The 22,022-nt window shown below is 39.0% G+C and overlaps 1 protein-coding gene across 2 annotated transcripts in view; it reads left to right on the top strand.

Annotated features, from left to right (window-relative positions):
* Window positions 1-19,277, top strand: part of LY96 (lymphocyte antigen 96) — a 29,098-nt gene extending 9,821 nt beyond the window's left edge. For both annotated transcript variants that reach the window (XM_044244459.1, XM_044244461.1), the window contains exons 3-5: window positions 8,711-8,839; window positions 17,948-18,000; window positions 19,148-19,277. In XM_044244459.1, coding sequence (XP_044100394.1) covers window positions 8,711-8,839; window positions 17,948-18,000; window positions 19,148-19,246 — 281 coding nt within the window. In that variant the 3' untranslated portion in view covers window positions 19,247-19,277. The remainder of the gene's footprint in view (window positions 1-8,710; window positions 8,840-17,947; window positions 18,001-19,147) is intronic.
* Window positions 19,278-22,022: the final 2,745 nt, after the last annotated feature.

The following is a 22,022-nucleotide window of genomic DNA, read 5'->3' as shown; positions in this document are numbered from 1 at the left end:
ATAACAAATGACCTCATTTTCAAGTGAACTTCTTGCCCTTACACACAGGGAGTGGAATGTATCCTTCTAGGCTGAAGTAATAATACAATACAGTGTACTTGGGGTTCTCTGAAAAGCAGATACTAAAAAAGGAATTAGACATGCAAGAGTTTCATTGGGGGAAGTGCTGGAAAAATTTAAGTAAAGAGGAAGCCAGAGTAGGCAAGGAGAGAATTCAGGTTAACCTGCAGGTCTGATACCTTTGAAATGAAAGAGGAAAGGAAGGAGTATTTGGTAAGATGGTCATCAGACCAAAATGAATCCCTGAGATACTCTGAGACAGTCAGTGGAGAACCTTAGAGCAAAGATTGCTTGTCACATCACAAGTGTCCTATGACAGGCAGGGGTAGTTTGACTATCGTGTCCTTGTAGAGTTCAGTTATTATTGGAGCATCCTTGGTCATTATAGAAGCATTATAGGAGTTTGGCTTCTGGATGATTTTGGAGATAGATTTGAAGGTGCAGCAGCTAAAGGCTATCTGCCAACTGCCTTTCCTTCTCCCAGCATTTCTTTGAAAGGGAGGTTTGAGTACCTCACTAATGTGACCACCACAAATACCTTAATCATTCACTAAACACTACATTTATATACCATTGTACTAATTCAGTAACAAAAGAATTTAGTCATATTTTATTTTTTAAATTTTTAAAAACTTTATTTTATTTTAAGTAGAAATGAGATTAAATTTTATTTTGGATAATTTTCAAACATTGTTCCTATAAGTTTCATAATAGTTCTTTTTTATTTTATTAACAGATAAGGCTTATTTGCTTCAGGGATATCATCAGTCTTACATATTTGGAGTCTATTTTTGTGTGTGGTGTAAGGAAATGGCCCAGTTTCATTTCTCTGCATGTGGCTGTCTAATTTTTCCAATTTGTTAAAAAGACTGTCTTTTTTCCATTGGACATTCTTTCCTGCTTTGTCGAAGATTAGTTAACTGTAGAGTTAAGGGTCCATTTCTGGGCTCTTTGTTCTGTTCCATTGATCTATGTGTCTGTTTTTGTGCCAGTACTATACTGTCTTGATGATGACAGCTTTGTAATAGAGCTTCAAGTTTGGAATTGTGATGCAACCAACTTTGGCTTTCTTTTTCAACATTGCTCTGGCTATTTGGTGTCTTTTCTGGTTCCATATAAATTTTAGGATTATTTGTTCCATTTCCTTGAAAAAATTGATGGTATTTTGATAGGGATTGCATTAAATGCGTAGATTGCTTTAGGCAGCATAGTCATTTTCACAATATTTGTTCTTCCAATCCATGAGCATGGAACATTTTCCCATTTCTTTGTATCTTCCACAATTTCTTTCATGAGTACTTTATAGTTTCCTGAGTACAGATTCTTTGCCTCTTTGGTTAGGCTTATTCCTAGGTATCTTGTGTCTTTCTTCTGTCTTGCTGTTGGTGTATAGAAATTCAATGGATTTCTGAGCATTGATTTTATATCCTGACACTTTACTGAATTCCTGTATGAGTCCTAGCAGTTTTGGAGTGGAGTCTTTGGGGTTTTCCACATAAAGTAACATATCATCTGCAAAGAGTGAGAGTTTGACTTCTTTGCTGATTTGGATGCATTCTATTTCTTTTTGTTGTCTGATTGCTGAGGCTAGGACTTCTAGTACTATGTTGAATAGCAGTGGTGATAGTGGATAGCCCTGCTGTGTTCCTGACCTTAAGGGAAAGCTCTCAGTTTTCCCTCATTGAGAATGATATTTGCTGTGGGTTTTTCATAAATGTCTTTGATGATATTGAGGTATGTACCTTCTGTGCCTACACTGTGAAGAGTTTTTTTTTTTTTTTTAAAGATTTTATTTATTTATTTGACAGAGATCACAAGTAGGCAGAGAGGCAGGCAGAGAGAGAGAGAGGAGGAAGTAGGCTCCCTGCTAAGCAGAGAGCCCGATGCGGGACTTGATCCCAGGACCCTGAGATCATGACCTGAGCCGAAGGCAGCGGCTTAACCCACTGAGCCACCCAGGCGCCCCCACTGTGAAGAGTTTTGATCAAGAAAGGTTACTATACTTTGTCAAATGCTTTTCAGCATCTGTTGAGAGTATCATATGGTTTTGTTCTTTTATTAATGTGTTGTATCACATTGTTTTGCTTGCAGATGTTGGACCAACCTTGCATCCCAGGAATAAATCCCACTTAGTTGTTGTAAATAATCCTTTTAATGCACTGTTGGATCCTATTAGCTAGTATTTTGGTGAGAATTTTAGCATCCGTGTTCATCAGGGATATTGGTCTGATGGGGTCTTTGTCTGATTTGGGATCAAGGTAATGCTGGCCTCATAGCATGAGTTTGTAAGTTTCCCTTCCATTTCTATTTTTTGGAGCAGTTTCAGGAGAATAGGTATTAATTCTTCTTAAATGTGTGGGAGAATTCCCTTGGGAAGCCATTTGACCCTGGGGTCTTGTTTATTGGGAGATTTTTGATGACTGCTTCAATCTCCTTAGTGGTTATGGGTCTTAGTGATTATGGGTCTGTTTAGGTTTTCTGTTTCTTCCTGGTTCCATTTTGGTAGTTTATGTCTCTAGGAATGCATCCATTTCTTCCGGATTGTCAAATTTGCTTGTTTATCATTGCTCATAATATGTTCTTATAATTGTTTGTATTTCTTTGCTTCTGGTTGTGATCTCTCCTCTTTCTTTCATGATTTTGTTAGTTTGGGTCCTTTCTCTTTTCTCTTTTCTTTTTGATAAGTCTGGCCAGGGTTTTATCAATCTTATTAATTCTTTTGAAGAACCAGCTTCTAGTTTCTTTGATTTGTTCTACTGTTCTTTTGGTTTCTATTTCATTGATTTCTGCTCTAATCTTTATTATTTCTCTTCTCCTGCAGGGTTTAGGCTTTCTTTGCTGTTCTTTTTCCAGCTCCTTTAGGTGTAGGGTTAGGTTGTGTACTTGAGACCTTTCTTGTTTCTTGAGAAAGGCTTGTTGCTCTATACTTTCCTCTCAGGACCCCTTTTGCTGTTTCCCAAATACTTTGAACAGTTGTGTTTTCATTTTCATTTGTTTCCATGAATTTTTAAAATTATTCTTTAATATCCTGGTTTACCCATTCATTCTTTCATAGGATGCTCTTTAGCCTCCATGTATTTGGGTTCTTTCCAACTTTCCTCTTGTGATTGAGTTCTAGCTTCAAAACATTGTGGCCTGAAAATATGCAGGGAATGATCCCAATCTTTTGGTACCAGTTGAGACCTGATTTGTGACCCAGAATGTGAACTGAATGGGATCTATTCTGGAGAATATTCCATGTGCTCTAGAGAAGAATGAATAATCTGTTGCATTGGGATGGAATGTTCAAATATATCTGTGATGTCCATCTGGTCCAGTGTGTCATTTAAAGCCTTTAATTCCTTGTTGATTTTTTGCTTAGATGATGTGTCCATTTCAGTGAGGGGGGGTGTTAAAGTCCCCTACTATAATTGTATAACTGTATTACTATAATTGATGTGTTTCTTTGATTTTGTTATTAATTGGTTTATATAATTGGCTGCTCCCATGTTAGGGGCATAGATATTTAAAATTGTTAGATTTTCTTGTTGGACAGACCCTTTAAGTATGATATGGTGTCCTTCCTCATCTCTTATTATAGTCTTTGGCTTAAAATCTAATTTATCTGATATAAGTATTGCCACCTCAGGTTTCTTTTGATGTCCATTAGCATGGTAATTGCTTTCTACCCCCTCACTTTAAATCTGGAGGTGTCTTTGGGTCTAAAATGAGTTTCTTGCAGACAGCATATTTATAGGTCTTTTTTTTTTTAATCCATTCTGATACCCTATATCTTTTGATTAGGGTATTTGACCCATTTACATTCAGGGTAACTATTGAAAGATATGAATTTAGTGCCATTGTATTGCCTGTAAGGTGACTGTTACTGAATATTGTCTCTTTTCCTTTCTGGTCAGTTACTCTCTTTGCTTAGAGGACCGCTTTCAATATTTCCTGTAAGGCTGGTTTGGTGTTTGCAAATTCTTTTAGTTTTTGTTTGTCCTGGAAGCTTTTTATCTCTCTACTTTCAATGACAGCCTAACTGGATATAGTATTCTTGGCTGCATATTTTTCTCATTTAGTGCTCTGAATATCCTTTCTGGCCTGCCAGGTCTCTGTGGATAGGTCTACTGCCAATCTAATATTTCTACCATTGTATGTTACAGACCTCTTGTCCTGAGCTGCTTTCAGGTTTTTCTCTTCATCACTGGGACTTGTAAGTTTTACTATTAGATGATAGAGTGTGGACCTATTTTTATTGATTTTGAGGGGGGTTCTCTGTGCCTCCTATATTTTGATGCTTGTTCCCTTTGCCAAGTTAGGGAAATTCTCTGCTATAATTTGCTCCATATACCTTCTGTCCCTTTCTTTCTTCTTCTTCTGGGATCCCAATTATTCTAATATTGTTTTATCTTGTATCACTTATCTCTCTAATTCTCCCCTTGTGGTCCAGTAGTTGTTTGTCTCTCTTTTTCTCAGCTTTATTCTCCATCATTTGGCCTTCTGTATCACTAATTCTCTCTTCTGCCTTATTTATTCTAACAGTAAGAGCCTCCATTTTTGATTGCACCCCATTAATAGCTTTTTTGATTTCAACTTGGTGAGATTTTCGTTGTTTTATTTTTCCAGATTGGGATTCTCTAGTATCTTCCATGCTTTTTTCAAGCCCAGCTAGCACCTTAATAATCATCATTCTGAACTCTAGTTCTGACATATTACTAATGTCCATATGGATTATATCCCTAATCATTGGTAACGCCTCTTGTTCTTTTTCTTGAGGTGAGTTTTTCCACTTTGTCATTTTGTCCAGATAAGAATAGATGAATGAGAGAACAAAATACTAAAAGGGTAGTAATGACCCCAGAAAAATATACACTAACCAAATTGGAAGAGACCTGAAATGAGGGGGAGATGAAAGGAGGAAAAAAAAGAAAAAAGATATATTAGACTGGTGAATAGAGCCACACACTTGATTTTGGGTGTATTTTGGTCTGTTAATAGAAACTGCCTCCCAAAATTTTAAAGAAAGAAAAACTTATATACACACACACACACACACACACACACAAATAAGGGTAAACACAATGAAGGGATGCAATATGACTGTATAGATGAAAATTTAAAAAGATTCTAAGAAAGGCATTGATAATATAAGAAGTTGGTTGAACAAAGAAAAAAAAAGAGTAAAGAATGTGATCAGGCTGGAGACTAGAACAAAACCATGCACTTGATTTAGGGTATATTTTAATTAGAAGACTATATCCCAAATATATATATAAAAAAACCCTATGTGTATACAAAAAATAAGGTTAAATACAATGAAGAGGGGCACCTGAGTGGCTTAATGGGTTAAAGCCTCTGCCTTCAGCTCAGGTCCTAATCCCAGGGTCCTGGGATCGAGCCCCACATCGGGCTCTCTGCTTGGCAGGGAGCCTGCTTCCCTTCCTCTCTCTCTGCCTGCCTCTCTGCCTACCTGTGATCTCGGTATGTCAAATAAAAAAAATAAAATAAAATGAAGAGATAGAATATGACTATAACAATAAAAATTTAAAATGATTTTTAAAAAGGTATTGATAAGATAAAATAGCAAAACCCCCTACATGTTAAAATAGGAAAGAGGAAAGTTTTTTTAAAAAGAATAAAAAAATTAAAAAAAATTTAACTTTGAAAACTAGAGAATCATGGGAAAAAAGCCATGAGTTCTATGTGCTGTATTCCCATAGCTCTGAAGTTTTGCAGCTCTCATTTATCAGTGAACTTGCTCTTGAATGGATGTTCTTGTTGATCTTCTGGGGGATGAGCCTATTGTATTGATTCTGGAATGTCTTTGCCTGAGGAGGAATTGCACTGCCTTTGCGAGGGCCAGGCTAAGTGGCCTTGTTCAGAGACTAAATCTGCTTGAGTTTGCTCTTGGTAGCTTTTGTTCCCTGAACACTTTCTGTACAGCTTTGGAGAATGAAGATGGTGGCCTCCCATCAGAGGAGAAAAGCAGTCAATCCCTCCTGTCTCCCTGATCTCTGGCTGCAGTCTGTGCTCACCCAGCATGTGACTGAGCATTTCTATCTCTGGCGCATGGTTCAGTCTCTGTAGCTGGCTTCCCTGGCTCCAATACCTGGGAGCTCTGCCACACACTCACACACCCCTGGTCTTTCTGTGACCCTGAGGGACCTGAGCCTGCACTGTTCCTGTGAGGGCTCCATGCCTGGCTTAGCCTCTGGAGCAACATCACTCAGTAGAGCAGACTTCCAGAAGTTCCAGTTTTGTGCTCCGCTGCTCTACCACTTGCTGGAAGCTGGCCCCTCCACCATGGTCTCTCTTCCTATACATCACCTCTGATTCACTTCTCCACACGTCCTATCCTCCAGAAAGTGGTTGCTTTTCTGTTCCTAGAATTGCTGCTCTTTTTCTCTTTGATCTCCTGTTGAGTTTGTAAGTGTTTAGAATGGTTTGATATCTAGCTAAACTCCTGAGACCTGAGGATATTTAGGTCTCCTATTTAGGTCTCCACCATCTTGCTCCTCCCCTATTTTATTTTTAAAATATTTTATTTATGTATTTGACAGAGAGGGGAGAGGGAGCATGAGTAGGGGGAGGGGCAGATAGAGAGAGAGAAGCAGGCTTCCAAGAGAGCAGTGAGCTCCATGCAAGGCTCAGTACCAGGACCCTGGGATCAATATCTGAGCCAAAGGCACATGCTTAATGACTAAACCACCCAGGTGCCCCAAGAGTCATATTTTAAACATTGGATTATTTGTCGGTATTTTTGGTGTTGTTGTGTAAATTCTTTATATATTTTGGATATTAATCCCTTATTTGAACCTACCATTTGCAAATATCTTCTCCCATTCAGCAGGTTGTCTTTTTGTTTTGTTGATGGGTTCCTTTGTTGTGGAAAAGCTTTTTATTTTGGTACAGCCCCAGTAGTTTAATTTTGCTTCTGTTTGCCTTGTCAAAATAAACATATCTAGAAAAATATTCTATGGCTGATGTCAAAGAGATTACTGCCTATTTTCTTCCAAGAGTCTTATGGTTTCAGATCTTACATTTAGGTATTTTAATCCACTTTGTGTTTATTTTTGTGCTTTGTTATAAGACAGTGTTTCAGTTTCTTTTTTTTTTTTTTTTTTTTTGCATGTGGCTATCTAGTTTTCTCAATCCTATTTGTTGAAGAGACTGTTCTTTTTCCGTTGTATATTCTTGCTTCCTTTGTCATATTAATGGACCATACAACTGTGGCTTCATATCTGGGCTCTCTGTTTTGTTCCATTGATCTATGTGTCTATTTTTGTGCCAGTACCATACTTTTGTAATTACTGCAGCTTTGTGGTATATCTTGAAATCTACAATTGTGATATGTCCAGCTTTGTTCTTTTTCAAGATTGCTTTGGCTATTTGGGGTCTTTTGTGGTTGCACACAAATTTTACGATTATTTGTTCTGTTTCTGTGAAAATGGCTTTAGTATTTTGATAGGGATTGCATTAAATCTGAAGGTTGCTTTGGATAGAATAGGTATTTTAGCAATTTTGTTCTCCCAATCCATGAGCATGGAATAAATTTCCATTTGTTTGTGTCACCTTCAATTTCTTTCATCAGTGTTTTCTAGTTTTCAGAGTAAAAGTCTTTCAACTCCTTGGTAAAATTTAGTCCTAGGTATATTATTCTTTTTGGTACAGCTGTAAATGGGATTGTTTTCTTAATTTCTCTTTTTGCTACTTTATTATTAGTGTATAGAAATGCAATAGATTTCTTAATATTATTTTTTTTCTGTGACTCTACTGAACTCATTTATCAATTCCAGTAGTTTTTTGGTGGAGTCTTTAGGATTTTATTTGTCTAGTATCATGTCATCTGCAAAGAATGAAAGTTTTACTTCTTCCTTACCAGTTTGGATGCCTTTTATTTCTTTTTGTTGTCTGACTGCTGTGGCTAGGACTTCTAATACTAGGTTGAATAAAAGTGGTAAACATCCTTGTCTTGTTCCTGATCTTAGAGGAATAGCTCTCAGTTCCCCCCCCCGGAGTTTGATATTAGCTGTGAGTTTTTTCATATATAGCCTTTATTGTGTTGAGGTATGTTCCCTCTAAACTTTGTTAAGAGTTTTTACCACAAATGGATGCTGTACTTTGTCAAATGCTTTTTATGCATCTATTGAAATGATCGTATAGTTTTTATTCTTTCTCTTTTAATGTGATGTATCATGTTGATCGATTTATGAATATTGAACCATCCTTGTATCCCTGGACTTGTATCCAAGAACTCTTGCATCAGAACTCCTAAGAAAGTGGGCATGAGTTGATTATCCTCATTTCCTTTCCTTTCCATTTCTCTTTTCTTGAACTTCCCAGCAGAACTGTAATTAGAACTGTCAATTTTACATTTCTGATTGATAGTTTTCTCAAAAACATAGGCTTCTCTCTTTCCAGGCACACGTAATTCTTACTGTGGAATATCCCGTTTGGTTACATTCTACTAATTATCCTCTTAGAACTTCAGTTTTCTCATCTGTTACACAGGGACAGCAATGCCCACATGGTAAGTTGTTGTGATGATTAAATGAAATAATATAGGAAAAGTGCTGGGCATGTTTTAAGTATACAGTACATGTTAATTATTATTTATGAAAGAACCTATTATTTGGAAGACTAATGGGATTTTTTTTTTCTTTTTAAGGAAGAGATATTAAAAAACTATATTTCAATATCTATTTATCTTTCAACTCCATGGATTTTCCAATGCGCAAAGAAGTTGTTTGCAGAGGATCCGATGATCTTTATTCTTTCTGCAGAGCTCTGAAGGGAGGTAAGCATTAAATTCATATTATTTTCATAATAGAACAGAATAGTTTATGTGAATGTTCTGAATATTAAATGCACTGAAAATGTGCAATTCCTTTTATAATAATTTTTTCACCCAAAGTTTTGCTTTTAGCAGCTTAAACAACATTTAACAATTATGTCATTGAATTATTATTGACATTGAATCATTATGTCATTGAATTATTAAAGTGTGTTTGATGGTATATTAAAATTTTTGCCTTGTTCAGATTAATATTGTACATTTACCATTGGTTACGGATCCCTTTTTCTAAACATTACAGTTATTATTTTTTACAGAAACTCACTGAACCACAGCCCAGGGAACAGGATAGATGGAATCAGAGGGGAAAGAAAAAAAAAGGAATTAAAAAAATTTACTGAAAAAGAACACCTCAGGGGCACCTTGGTGGCTCAGTGGGTTAAAGCCTCTGCCTTCAGCTCAGGTCATGATCCCGGGGTCCTGGGATCGAGCCCCACATTGGGCTCTCTGCTCCACAGGAAGCCTGCTTCCCTCTCTCTGCCTGCCTCTCTGCCTTCTTGTGATCTCTGTCTGTCAAATGAATAAGTGAAATCTTTAAAAAAAAAGAAAAAAAAAGAACATCTCATTAGATTTTTCTTTGTTTTCTCCAATGTCTTCCCCCAATTTTTTCCACCCTGATATTATTCACAGAATCACAAAATTTCAGAGTTTAGGACCTTAAAGGCTACTTATTGCAAACCTATGAATTTTTCCTTAATAATTTTTAAACTATTATTTTAAGTAGTTTAAATGTTTATAAATATTATACCATCACATTACCAAAAATTGCAAAGTCTAAACAATAAAAATATCACAGAATCATATTTCTAAAAACATTTTGGAATATTTCCTTTCAATTTTTCAATTTTGTGCATGGCATTGCTTATATACTTAAAAGTATACTACACTATAATAGTTTTTTCTTTTTTTTTAAAAGATTTTATTTTTAAGTAATTTCTACACCTAACATGGGGCTTGAACTTAAAACCCCAAGATCAAGAGTCACATGCTCTACCAACTAAGGCAGGCAGGTGTCCCAATAACTTTCTGTTAAAAATTATTGTATAAATTTTTTGACTAGATGATCCATGTGGTTCAAAAACCTAGATATAAACATTACATAATGAGACATTTTCCTTAGTGGGTGTGCTCTGGTTTATTTAACCATTCTCCTGTTGGATATCACTTTCCTTATGATAGTTTTACTATTATAAATAATACTGTAATAAATATATTTATATACATAATTTTCCTCATATTTCATATTTGAATATGTTTACAAGGAGTTACATATAACTCCCAGGGAAATATTTGAGCTTAATTGGGTTGACTATGTGGTTTTGTCTACATAGGCCAAATTGCTTTTCTAAAGGAATGTATCAATTTATACATTATATCATCACCAATGTGTAAGTACAGTAGTTTAATCTCTGTCTTCTTAACAGTGGACATTATCATCTAAAAAAAAAAAAGAAGATTTTAAAAAAACTATTAGGTTAAAAAAAACAATTGTTTTTTTAACATTTAGAAATTACTATTATAGTCAAATATTTTCCTATACAATTGTTACCATTAACCTGTGCCCTCTTTTTTTTTTTTTAAAGATTTTATTTATTTATTTGACAGAGATCACAAGTAGGCAGAGAAGCAGGCAGAGAGAGAGAGAGGAGGAAGCAGGCCCCCTGCTGAGCAGAGGGCCCGATGTGGGGCTCGATCCCAGGACCCTGGGATCATGACCTGAACCAAAGGCAGAGCCTTTAACCCACTGAGCCACCCAGGCACCCTGTGCCTCTTTTTTTTTTAAAAAAAAAAAAAAAAAAGGTTTTAGGTAGGGGCGCCTGGCTGGCCCAGTTGGTTGAGTGTCTGACTCTTGATTTTGGTCAAATTATGATCTCATGGTTGTGAGATTGGGTCCTGCATTAGGCTCCTTGCTCATTGCGGTGTCTGCTTGGGATTCTCTCTCTCTCTCTCCCCTTCGAAGTCCCCCTGCCCAGTTCTCTCTCTCTCTTAAAAAAAAAAAATTTAGGTAGTTAACATGTATACATTAAATACAGCAACATAGCATAAATTAGATATAGATGAGATAAAAAATGAAAAATAAGGCCTGAGAATTAATGGAAGGAGAGTAGTATAAAAATTCATATCAGGCTTATACTGGCTTCGACATTTGTTATCAATTTGATTATACATTTTCTAGCAGTCATTAAGCAAATTGTTTCTAAGTACATCAGGTTTTTTTTGCTATGCAAGTGAAACTTTGAGATAGGTCTCCTAGCCAACCATCTCTCCACAGCTCTGACTTGTCTGCCACCCCCAAACAATATGCAAATAATGGAGCTGGCATTGCTTCTAAGTCTGGGCTCAGAGTTGGAAAGACCTGAGTCTGTGCCAGCTTTTCCTCCTACCAACAATGTGGCCTTGGGTATGTTATTTAACCTCTATCTGCCTCATTTTCCTCATCTGTAAAATGGGGACAGTGAAATCTATTGTACGCGATCTTAAGGATATAATTAGAAAATGCGTATATAAAAAAGATTAGTACAGTGTTCAGAATAAGAATTCAAGAAGTACGGTTCTGGAATAATACTCATGTGGGTAATGGGAGTCCTTTTGTTCCTGGTTTTAAGTCCTGTCACTTTTACAAGTGGGGAGACTGATTCCTGGGGTGACTCAGTAATGTGTCTTTGGCCATTTGGAGAACTAGTGACAGAGTAGCATCATGACTCTTAAAGCCCACTCTTTCACTGTACCATGCTTTCTCTTTGAAAAAACAAAACAAAACAACCCTCTTGGAAGATCACTGTTTCTTTAAAAACTTTCACAATCCCACCTAATCTCTGTGAGATTATGTTGACATCTTATCTAAATTTTTAAAGTTTCACTTTCTTGATATCTAAGATGTGTCAGACTAAATCCAGTCTGCTGGCTTTTCCTTCCTTCCCTCAGTTCCTTCCACAAACATCTGTTGAACCTAATTTGAGCAAGTCATGATTTAGGCTCTGGTGATCCAAAGTTCAATGATAGGGTCTCCCTCATCAGAGGGTCCCTCTGTTCTGGGAAAGACAGTCATGGGAACAAAAATTATAATGAAATGTCATAAATGTCAATAGAATTATATGCTCCTAGTTTTAACTATATAGTTATCAATTTGCTGTGACAGAAATTAGATAAGGTTTCAGAGATGACTATTGAAGTCTTGAATCTGGGAACATCAGAGAAGAGGAGGAAGGACATTCCTTGGAGAGGAAACAGCATATGCAAACATATCTAGCCATGAAAGAATATGGTTTATTTGGAGAGTAGGTGTGTTTTTTTTTTTTTTTTTGTAGCTAGAGCAGAATTTGCTGGAGAAGAGCCTAGGAAAGGGGGGGCAGGAGTAAGCATGTAAGTCATGCACAAAATATTGCCCTGCATCTTGTCATCCCTGGGTACTGATGACCCACCGAGATGATCAGTTTTGCAGATAACTGGTATCCATATGGAAGGAGGCGGGGGTTGGCTGAGGCAGGAAACTGGGATAGAAGGAAGAGCAGCCAGGAGGCTGTGTAAGAGACCATGAGGATTGAACAAAGATGGCAGCCTGAGAGCAGAGGGGAGAAGAGAGAGGGCATATTTGGAGACAGAATTGGCAGGATATGCTGATTGATTTGATGTGGCAGGCAAAGATTAGGTAAAATCAAGGACTGGTAGAGGACCAGTGACTGGGATTAGCAGAAGTACCATTATCTGAAATGATAGGTGCAGAAGAAGGGGCAGATTTTTAAAGAGAAAGCAATGGGTTCTGGTTTGGGCATATTGAGATCAAGGTAATTTTGGAACACTCAAATAAACATGTCCATCTGGTAGCTGAGTATATGGGCTCAGAGCTCAGGGCATTCTGATTTAAGAAGCACTGATGCCATCAAGAGACCCTTGAAAATTTAGGAATCAAATTAGTAAGTACCATACGTATCTATTTTTAAAATAATTTTCTTTTTTGTATTTGTTATAAAAGTCATATATTTTTAGGGTATGATATTTAGAAAATATAGGCAAGCAAAAATAAAATAAAAATTACCCATAATATTACCACTTCTTACACACACATACATAAACACACACATCTTTGTTTCTTTTAAAAACACATTTGAAGGACACCTGGGTGCCTCAGTGGGTAAAGTGTCTGCCTTCGGCTCAGGTCATGATCTCAGGGTCCTGGGATCCAGCCCCATGTCAGGCTCCTTGCTCAGCAGGGAGTCTCCTTGTCCCTCTCCTCTGCCTCTAACCCCAGCTCGTAATCTCTTTCTCTTTCATAAATAAATAAATAAATACATATATTTTTTAAAAACCACATTTGAAAATAAATAAATGGATATTCTAAAGGCATCTTTTTTAAAAAAAGATTTTATTTATTTGTCAGAGAGAGCGAGCGAGAGAGAGCACAAGCAGGGGGAGCAGCAGGCAGAAGGAGAAGCAGGCTCCCCACTGAGCAAGGAGCCTGATATGGGACTTGATCCCAGGACCCTGAGATCATGACCTGAGCTGAAGGTGGATGCTTAACCTACTGAGCCACCCACGTATCCCATAAAGGCATCTTAAACTTAATTTATCTGTTAGCCCTATTTCCAGAATCTTGGTAGCATTTCTGTAACAAAGTACCACAAACTGGCTAGCTTAGAACAGCAGGTATTTATTGTCTGACAGTCCGGAAGCTAGAAGTTCAACATCCAAGTATTGACAAGGCTGTGCTCCCTCTGATGGGGTGAGGGATGGATCTATTCTGGACCCCTCTCCTAACTTCTAAAGGTCCCAGGTGATTCTTGCCTTGTAGATGGCCATCTTCTTCCTGTGTCTCTTCACAGTCTTCTCTCTATGCATGTCTGTGTGTGTGTCTAAATTTCCCCTTTTTATAAGGACACAATCATATGAAATTAGGGCCCACCTTAATGACCTCATCTTGACCATCTTGCAAAGGTGCTATTTCCAAATAAGGCCATGTTCACAGGCACCAGGGGTTAGGACTTCAACATCTTTTTGTAAGACACAATTCAACCCATAACACCATCTGAGGTTTGGGTCCTCCCATTCTGCATGGTTGCTGGGAACATTGTGCTGGACCACAGGTGAGCTGCATGGGAAGTAGAGAGGCGCCTAAGCAGGAAGGGCTCTATCTTCTTTTCCTCGGGCCCAGCTTTGGTTCTCTCCTGGCTTCTTGAATGTGGGCAAAAGTGTCGAGCTAATTTCCCATAGAATAGAATGGGATATGTGAGCAACATATGAGCTTTCTTAGAGAGACAAAACAATGGAAAAAGAAGATTGCCCTACAGAAAAGGCTAACAGTACCACTTCTTCCCACCTGACCTGGTAAACATTTGGGCAGTCTCCCCAGATAAAAATCTCAGAGTTAATCTTCATTTCTTTCTCAAATCCTCAAGTCTCATCCATCTCCTTTCTTTTCTCTCTCATACAAAGTTTTCAGGATTATCTTCACAACCAGGGCCTCGTGTTTAGAAAAGGCTTCACATTTAGAGTTTAATATTCTGTGATCATAGTCTTGAGATTCTTAATAATTTTATCTTTGAGTATGTATAGTATGTATTCTGTAAGTGAAGTCTGATGGGACATTAGGGTATGCATGCAGTTCCCCTAGATTGGTTCTTGACTTCCTGCTGCCCAATTCTCTGCTGGTACCCTGGACCCTGCTTGGTACCCCGCTCCCCAGCTACAGCCATTGATCCCTTTCACCTGGTAGGAATCTGGATGCAGGGAGGGTCAGATGCCCTGCAGTGTCTGAAGTGGGGTATGGCCATGGTCACCCCACTTGGGCAGCCCCATGGCACCTTTCACTCTGTGCCCAGAGAACATTCCCTTGGATCATTCCATGACTGGGGGTACCTTCTCTTCTTTCAAATTTCCTGAGTCAAGCTGGTGTTGGTTTTCTCTGGTCAGCTTGAGATACATTCTAGGGGTGAGCCACCAAATACAAATTGTGTTATTTCAGTGGTTCTGCCTCAGAGTTAAAAGCTCTGATATTTGGGGCGCCTGGGTGGCTCAGTGGGTTAAGCCTCTGCCTTCAGCTCAGGTCATGATCTCAGAGTCCTGGGATCGAGCCCCACATCAGGCTCTCTGCTCAGCAGGGAGCCTGCTTCCTCCTCTCTCTCTGCCTGCCTCTCTGCCTACTTTTGCCTACTATCAATTAAATAAATAAAATCTTTAAAAAAATACGAAACTTCCCACTTAAAAATAAAAAAGCTCTGATATTTGTGTTTAAAGCTGTAATTGCACAATGTAAACGTGAATGGCAATTTAAAATTTTGTTTGACTTTAAATGATATTAAATAGCAAATAAAAAATATGATCGCAGGGGCACCTGGGTGGCTCAGAGGGTTGAGCCTCTGCCTTCGGCTCTGGTCGTGACCTCGGGGTCCTGGGATCGAGCCCCGCACTGGGCGCTCTGCTCAGCGGGGAGCCTGCTTCCCCCTCCCTGTATGCCTGCCTCTCTGCCTGCTTGTGATCTCTTTCTCTCTGTTGAATAAATAAATAAAATCTTAAAAAAAATATGATGGCAAGTCTAGGGAGAGACTGTGGAAGAAAGGAAAAAGCTTTAGTTTCCCTACATTTAATAAGATGTCTCTCCTGCTTTTTGATCAAGGGGCCCCCATTTTCATTTTGCACTGGGCTTTGTAAATTATGTAGCTGAGCCAGAGACTCAGGGACCGCGTACTGGGAGCCAGAGATTAAGAAGTGACCAAAGCAAAGAGCCTGTCCTCGTGGAGCTTAAAAACTAGCAAACAAGGTCATAGCTACGTCCTGAAATATCATAAAAATGAAACAAGATTCACTTTATGAGAAGTCCTTCTAAGGAAAGCAGCAGGCTAATGAGATGGACCGGATCTGTCTATGCGGGAGGGCAACTGAGTTGGTGGGCACGGAAGGCATTTACCTCTCTTCTCACCACTGTCACGGCCTCCTGGCCTCTAAGTGGTCTGCCCAACTCTTAGTGCCCCCTTAAGTCCATCCGTAATATGGCCATGACATCCACCTTTCTAAACACAATCTGACCATTTCATACCCTCGGATGTTCGTTCATTGCCTTCCTTCTCTCAAATGTGGAACTTGAGCACGTTATGTTTACTTCTTCTTTGCATTAATGATGCTGACCCACTACCAGGTGTATGCATTAGTCATACTGATCTTTGTTTTCCTGCCTTTGCTCCCCTTTTTCCTGCCACCTGGAGTGTCCTTCTTTTCCTTCCTTCCCATCCTTCATGACAACTCAACTCACTTCCCTTTCTTTTCTAGGTTCCCTTCCCATGGCATCTTGTGAATAACAATAATTATGATATTGATGATAATATTAAGGATGTCATTATTATTTATCAGATGCCATGGGAAGTAGGACTAGAAAGGAGAAGGAATAATATTTAATGTTCTAATAAATAACATTTTAATGTAAAGGTTTTATTTACTTATTTGAGAGAGAGAGAGAGTGCGCACAAGCCTGGGGGAGGGGCAGAGGGAGAAGTAGACTCCCCACTGAGCAGGGACCCATTGCAGAACCCCGAGATCATGACCTGAGCTGAAGGCAGCCGGCTAACCAACTTAGCCACCAGGTGCCCGAAACATTAATTATATTTAATGAGTGCTATGTTCCAGGCATTATTCTGAGCACGTACATGTCTTAGCTCACATAGCCTTCATGTTACTCCTATCAGATAGGTATTATTATCCATTGTCATTTTACCGAAGTACAGAGAAGTTAAGTGACTTGTCCAAGCCCACACTCCAAGTAAGTAGAGTAGCTGAGGTTCAGATCCAGAACCGTCACTCTTACCAAAAATGCTATATACTGCTTTTATCCTTGCTACATCTTTCCATTGCATTGTATTTGGAATGGTTTCTTTGCATGCCTATATCCCCAATAGATGTTAACTATTTGAAGGAAGGAACAGTGTGTACTAGCCCGTTGTCTCCTCAGACCCTGGTAATATAGCTCTCAGTAAATACTTGTTGAACTGTTAAATTTGCATTTGATTGGCCTTGAATGAAAAAATCGTAATATCATGAAGACATGATGACTTTACTAAGCTTAAGAACTAAGATCTCAGTGTATGAATACACCTAATAAGGATATACCCAGAAACGAATAGGTGCTTTTTTATGAAAATAGAAGTGTATATATGCAGACTTAATCCATTCCTTTGCTATCAAGGATTGTCTTTAACTAATTAGGAGAATAATAACTATTATAGTTTGCATTGGACTATTCATATTATTTTAAAAGAGATTTTTGGCCACTATTGCTTTTGTTAGAGATTCAAAACATTTCTACTTTTCTGTCTTTATCCCGCAAGTTCATTCCTTTGGTGTATCTGATTAGGTTGATGGTCTTTCCTGCACTTCTGACTGTCTTCCACAGCTTTTGCAGGCCCAGGCCCATGGCCGTGCATTTCAACAGTACTACTTAGGCTTCTCAGTGGTGGGATTAGAAGGAAATTTGGTATCCTGGCTGCCTCCCAACTCTCTCCTCCACTTTTAGGAAGGTCTGTTATACTCTGCTGAAGGAGCAACAGTATTAAATATGCACATATGAAATTTGGGATGAAGCCTATGAGCACCAGCTTGTTCACTCATTCCCTATTGAGACTAGTAGGCCTAAAATTTTTGCATCCCCTGAGGGATGAAATAAGGGCTGATATGGAGAGATGCTTGGAGTGGTAGAGGATCATAGCCATCAGAGAATCAGCCAGGATATAAAATTCATTACTTCTACAATTAGCTTGGGACTGCCTCTGCCAGCAGCAGTGTAAAAAGGTAAACTCCATACTACATTAAAAAAAAAAAATTGGGGCACCTGGGTGGCTCGGTGGGTTAAGCCTCTGCCTTCAGCTCAGGTCATGATCTCAGGGTCCTGGGATCGAGCCCCGCATCGGGCTCTCTGCTCGGCAGGGAGCCTGCTTCCTCCTTTCTCTCTCTCTGCCTGCCTCTGCCTACTTGTGGTCTCTGTCTGTCTAATAAATAAATAAAATCTTTAAAAAAAAATCACCTGATGATGACCAGTGTAACTTTTTGTATTTTGTGTTTTGTTTGTAGAGACTGTGAATACAGCGGTATCCTTCTCCTTCAGGGCACTACGATTTTCTAAGGTATTTTTGCTCAAGAGTCATTTGTACTTTCTTAAGAATCTTTTGCAGTAACAAATGTGTTAGAAATTTGAAACAAGCCATTCACAACTTCAAAAATAGCTATTCAACATTAAGTGTTTTAAGACTGTGTTTTTCATTTTAGTTTTGGATATTTTGCTGGTTCTTCTTTCTGTAGAATATGGAAATGTGGAAAAGTAACACAAAAGGAAGCTCTTTTTCACTTCGTTTTTCCTCTAACATATATGGCTAAAAGTAATACAAATGCTCATTATTAATATGGCAAATGATCTTTGGGTGAAAGCACTGCAATGACACCTTATCTGACTCAATAACTGCCTCCATGAATAGTAATAATGTAATTTTAGAGACTTGTATTAGATCCCTGGCAATGATGTTTCACTTTGGATGACTATTTTATTTTATTAAAAATTTTTTAAAAAAGATTTTATTTATGTATTTGAAAGAGAAAGAGAAAGAGAACACAAGCAGAGGCTGAGGGAGAGGGAGAAGCTCCCTCTGAGCAAAGAGCCCAATGTGGGGCTTGATCCCAGGACCCTGGGATCATGACCTGAGTCAAAGGCAGACACTTAACCAACTGAGCCACCCAGGTGCTGCTGGATGACTATTTTAAAGTAAATTTCAACAGCGTGTATTTCTTTCCTATTTTGTTCTAAAGGATATTGAATGTTTGAAAATCTCACAGGGTGGTTTCAAAAAATCGTATTAAAAAATCCTCTTGTAATTGGGAACTAAATAGGTTTATGCTCGTCAAATTCAAAGGCATACAAAATTTCATCTCATTAGAAAACCAAGGGACGCCTGGGTGACTCAGTTGGTTAAACAGCTGCCTTCGGCTCAGGTCATGATCCCAGCATCCTGGGATCGAGTCCCACATCGGGCTCCTTGCTTGGCAGGGAGCCTGCTTCCCCCTCTGCCTCCGCCTGCCATTCTGTCTGCCTGTGCTCCCTCTCTCCCCCCCGCTCTCTCTGATAAATAAATAAAATCTTAAAAAAAAAAAAAAAAAAAGAAAACCAAGATAATGATAACCAATTTCATTTCAATGGCTTCTTCCCACTGAGACAAAGTTCTTATAAAAATCGAAGCATCTAACATTTTATTTGCTTATATTTCTTATTCCTTGTTTTAGGGGCGATATAGATGTGTTGCAGAAGCCATCTCTGGAGATCCTGAAGAAATGCTCTTTTGTTTGAATTTTACCATCATACACCACCCTGATTTCAAATAGAATAAATAAAGTGTATTTTTCTTTTTCAGAAGTCTTAGTCTTCACTTAAATCTTTTTTCATAGTGTATTAGTGTCTGCCATAACAAATTTAGGGTGGCCTAAATAATTAGAAATTTGTTTCCTTACAGTTCTGAAGGATAGAAATGAGAGATAAAAGTGTGGACAGCGTTGGTTCCTCCTAGGGCCTCTCCCTTTGGCTTGTAGATGGCCACCTTCCCAGTGTCTTCACGTGGTTTCCTCTGTGTGCTTGTGTCCTAATCTCTTGTTATAAGGACACCAGTCACAATGGCTTAGAGCCCACCCTAAGGACCTCATTTTGCCCCGCTACCTCTTTAAAGGTACTACCTACAAAAATCCATCCATCTTCTGAGGGGTTAGGGGTGAAGGCTTAAGCATATGAATTTTGGAGGGACAAGATTCAACCCATAAAAAACAGGCAGTGAAATCTTTTGAACTGGTTGATTTCTTCCCATTTCCTGCTTCTCTACTCTGGGGCAAGTTACCCGATTGCTCTCCTGGACTACTCTGCTACCTCATGACTGACCTTCCTGCGCCTGGCCAGCTGCCTCTGGTCAAGTGTTCCCCACAAAGGCAGTTCCCCAAATACTTTCAAAATACATGTCCAGTTACATCACAACAGTGCCAATGGAACAAAATGAAGTGAGACCAAACAAGGTCCTTCCTGTGGCTTCTGATTCCTTTTAGGATCAAGCTACAATCTTTTGGAGAGCCTGCCAGGCCTTGGCTATGCTTTCCCTCTCCAACCTCTTCTCTCACCACCCTCCCCTTGCTTTCTGTGTTTCAGAATGTGCTGAAGTCCTTCCCCTCTAGAATCTTCCGCCACAGTTTCCTCTGCCTCTATTCCACTCCTCCCTCTGCTCTGCCCAACCCCTTCCCCTCTGTAATGGGTGTGGATCTTTCTTGGCTCAGGGGCTACTTCCTCAGGGAATCATCAGTAGATAGTACGGAGTGCAACTCTTAACAATTTTGGTGCTCAACAGGGGTAGTCCTGAGCAAAATCTTAGAGAAATTGTAGAACGTGGAGCTTAGTTACAGGTCCTTTTTTGCTCTACTCCCTTTTATCTGGTCTAGGCAGGGCTATCTTTCTTTTTGATATGCTTTTGTAGACTTGTGTCCCCTTCTTCCAGTACTTAACACTCATTTTGTCATTATTTTGATCATCTATCACTAGACTAAGCTCCATGAGCCCAGGTAATGTAGTCAGCCCAGTTACGCTCACCACTCTTTTTTTTTTTTTTTAAAGATTTTATTTATTTATTTACTTGACACACAGAGATGACAGGTAGGCAGAGAGAGAGGGAGGAAGCAGGCTCCCTGCCGAGCAGAGAGCCTGACGCAGGGATTGATCCCAGGACCCTGAGATCATGACCTGAGCTTCTGAAGGCAGAGGCTTTAACCCACTGAGCCACCCAGGTGCCCCTATGCTCACCACTCTTGACTCAGCACCTAGCATAGCACCTGGGTTTGGGTTTGCTCTGAGTCCATATTTGTTCAATGGATAAATGAATATTTTATTCTTGTAAAATATTCACAATCTGTAACTACAGAATGCAAAATATTCACACATCATTTGACTGATAATTATTGAACACCTGTCATATGTCAGGCCCAGGTCTAGATGCTGGGGATACAGCATTTCACCACCCAGACCAAAAAAAAAAAAAAATCCCTGCCCTCATGGAGCTTACATTTTTATGGGCTGAGACTGACAAATAAGTAAATGATAGAGTTCCGTAGAAGCAAACAGGCTGTGTACTGTGAAGAACAATAAAACAGGGAAGGGGGCAGGGCCATGGGGAGGTGGTGAGGGTTACAGTTTTAAATGAGGTGGTCAGAAACAGCTTCACTGAGAAGATGATATTTGAAAGGATTGAGGGAATAAGCCATGTGGCTTGATGGGATTAAAGGATTGGAGTTTGAGAGAAGAGCTGTTGGCAAGGCCCCAGGGCCAGAAAGTGTCTGGCGTATTTGAGGAACATGTTACTGTTCAAATGAAGTAAGTGAGGGGAGATGTGGTCTTGGAGGTATGTGTTTGCTTTGGGGGTTAAGTAGACATGTGCAGAAGAATATGATAGGCCATTATTAGGTCTTTGGCTTTTGCTTTGAATGAGATGGAGGATTCTATGTAGGACGATGACACCAGCTTGCCTTTAAAAATGTTTTGGTAGCCAACTCTTCACGCATGGGAAAAAACAAGGGGTCATCTTGTGGTAATAGAGGTAGAAAAGAAAGGAGAAAGTTGGGAGGCATTTGAAGTAATCCAGGTAAAAGATAATGGATGAAATGATGAAGTAATGTATTCTGGATATATTTTGAAAGCAGAGACAATGGCAATAATACTTTTGCAGATAGGTTGCATGTAGAATACGAGACAGAGAGAGGCATCAGGGATGATTCCAATTTTTTCACTTGAGCACATGGAAGGGTGGAGTTGCCTTTGCATAAGATGGGAAAGTCAAGCAGGAGTAGGTTTATAGGGAAAAATCAGGAACTTGTATTTGCACATGTCGAGATATCTATTAAATATCCAAGTGGAGACTTTGAAAAAGCAGTGGATATAGGAGTCTGAAGGGAGTTCTGGTTTGGAGGTGAACATTAGGAAGTTGTTAACATATAGTGAGAATAAGCGTAGGCAGAAAAAAATGAGAGGTTGGAGGTTGGAGCCTTGGAGTGCTCTGTCAGTGAGTGGTTGGGGGTGAGGAGGAGCTAGGGAAAAAGGAGGGACCATGAAGTAGGCAGAAAATCTGGAATGTTG

This window comes from Neovison vison, chromosome 4 (assembly GCF_020171115.1).
Source record: "Neovison vison isolate M4711 chromosome 4, ASM_NN_V1, whole genome shotgun sequence".
Lineage (NCBI taxonomy): Eukaryota > Metazoa > Chordata > Mammalia > Carnivora > Mustelidae > Neogale > Neogale vison.
This window is presented reverse-complemented; position numbering and strand designations above follow the sequence as displayed.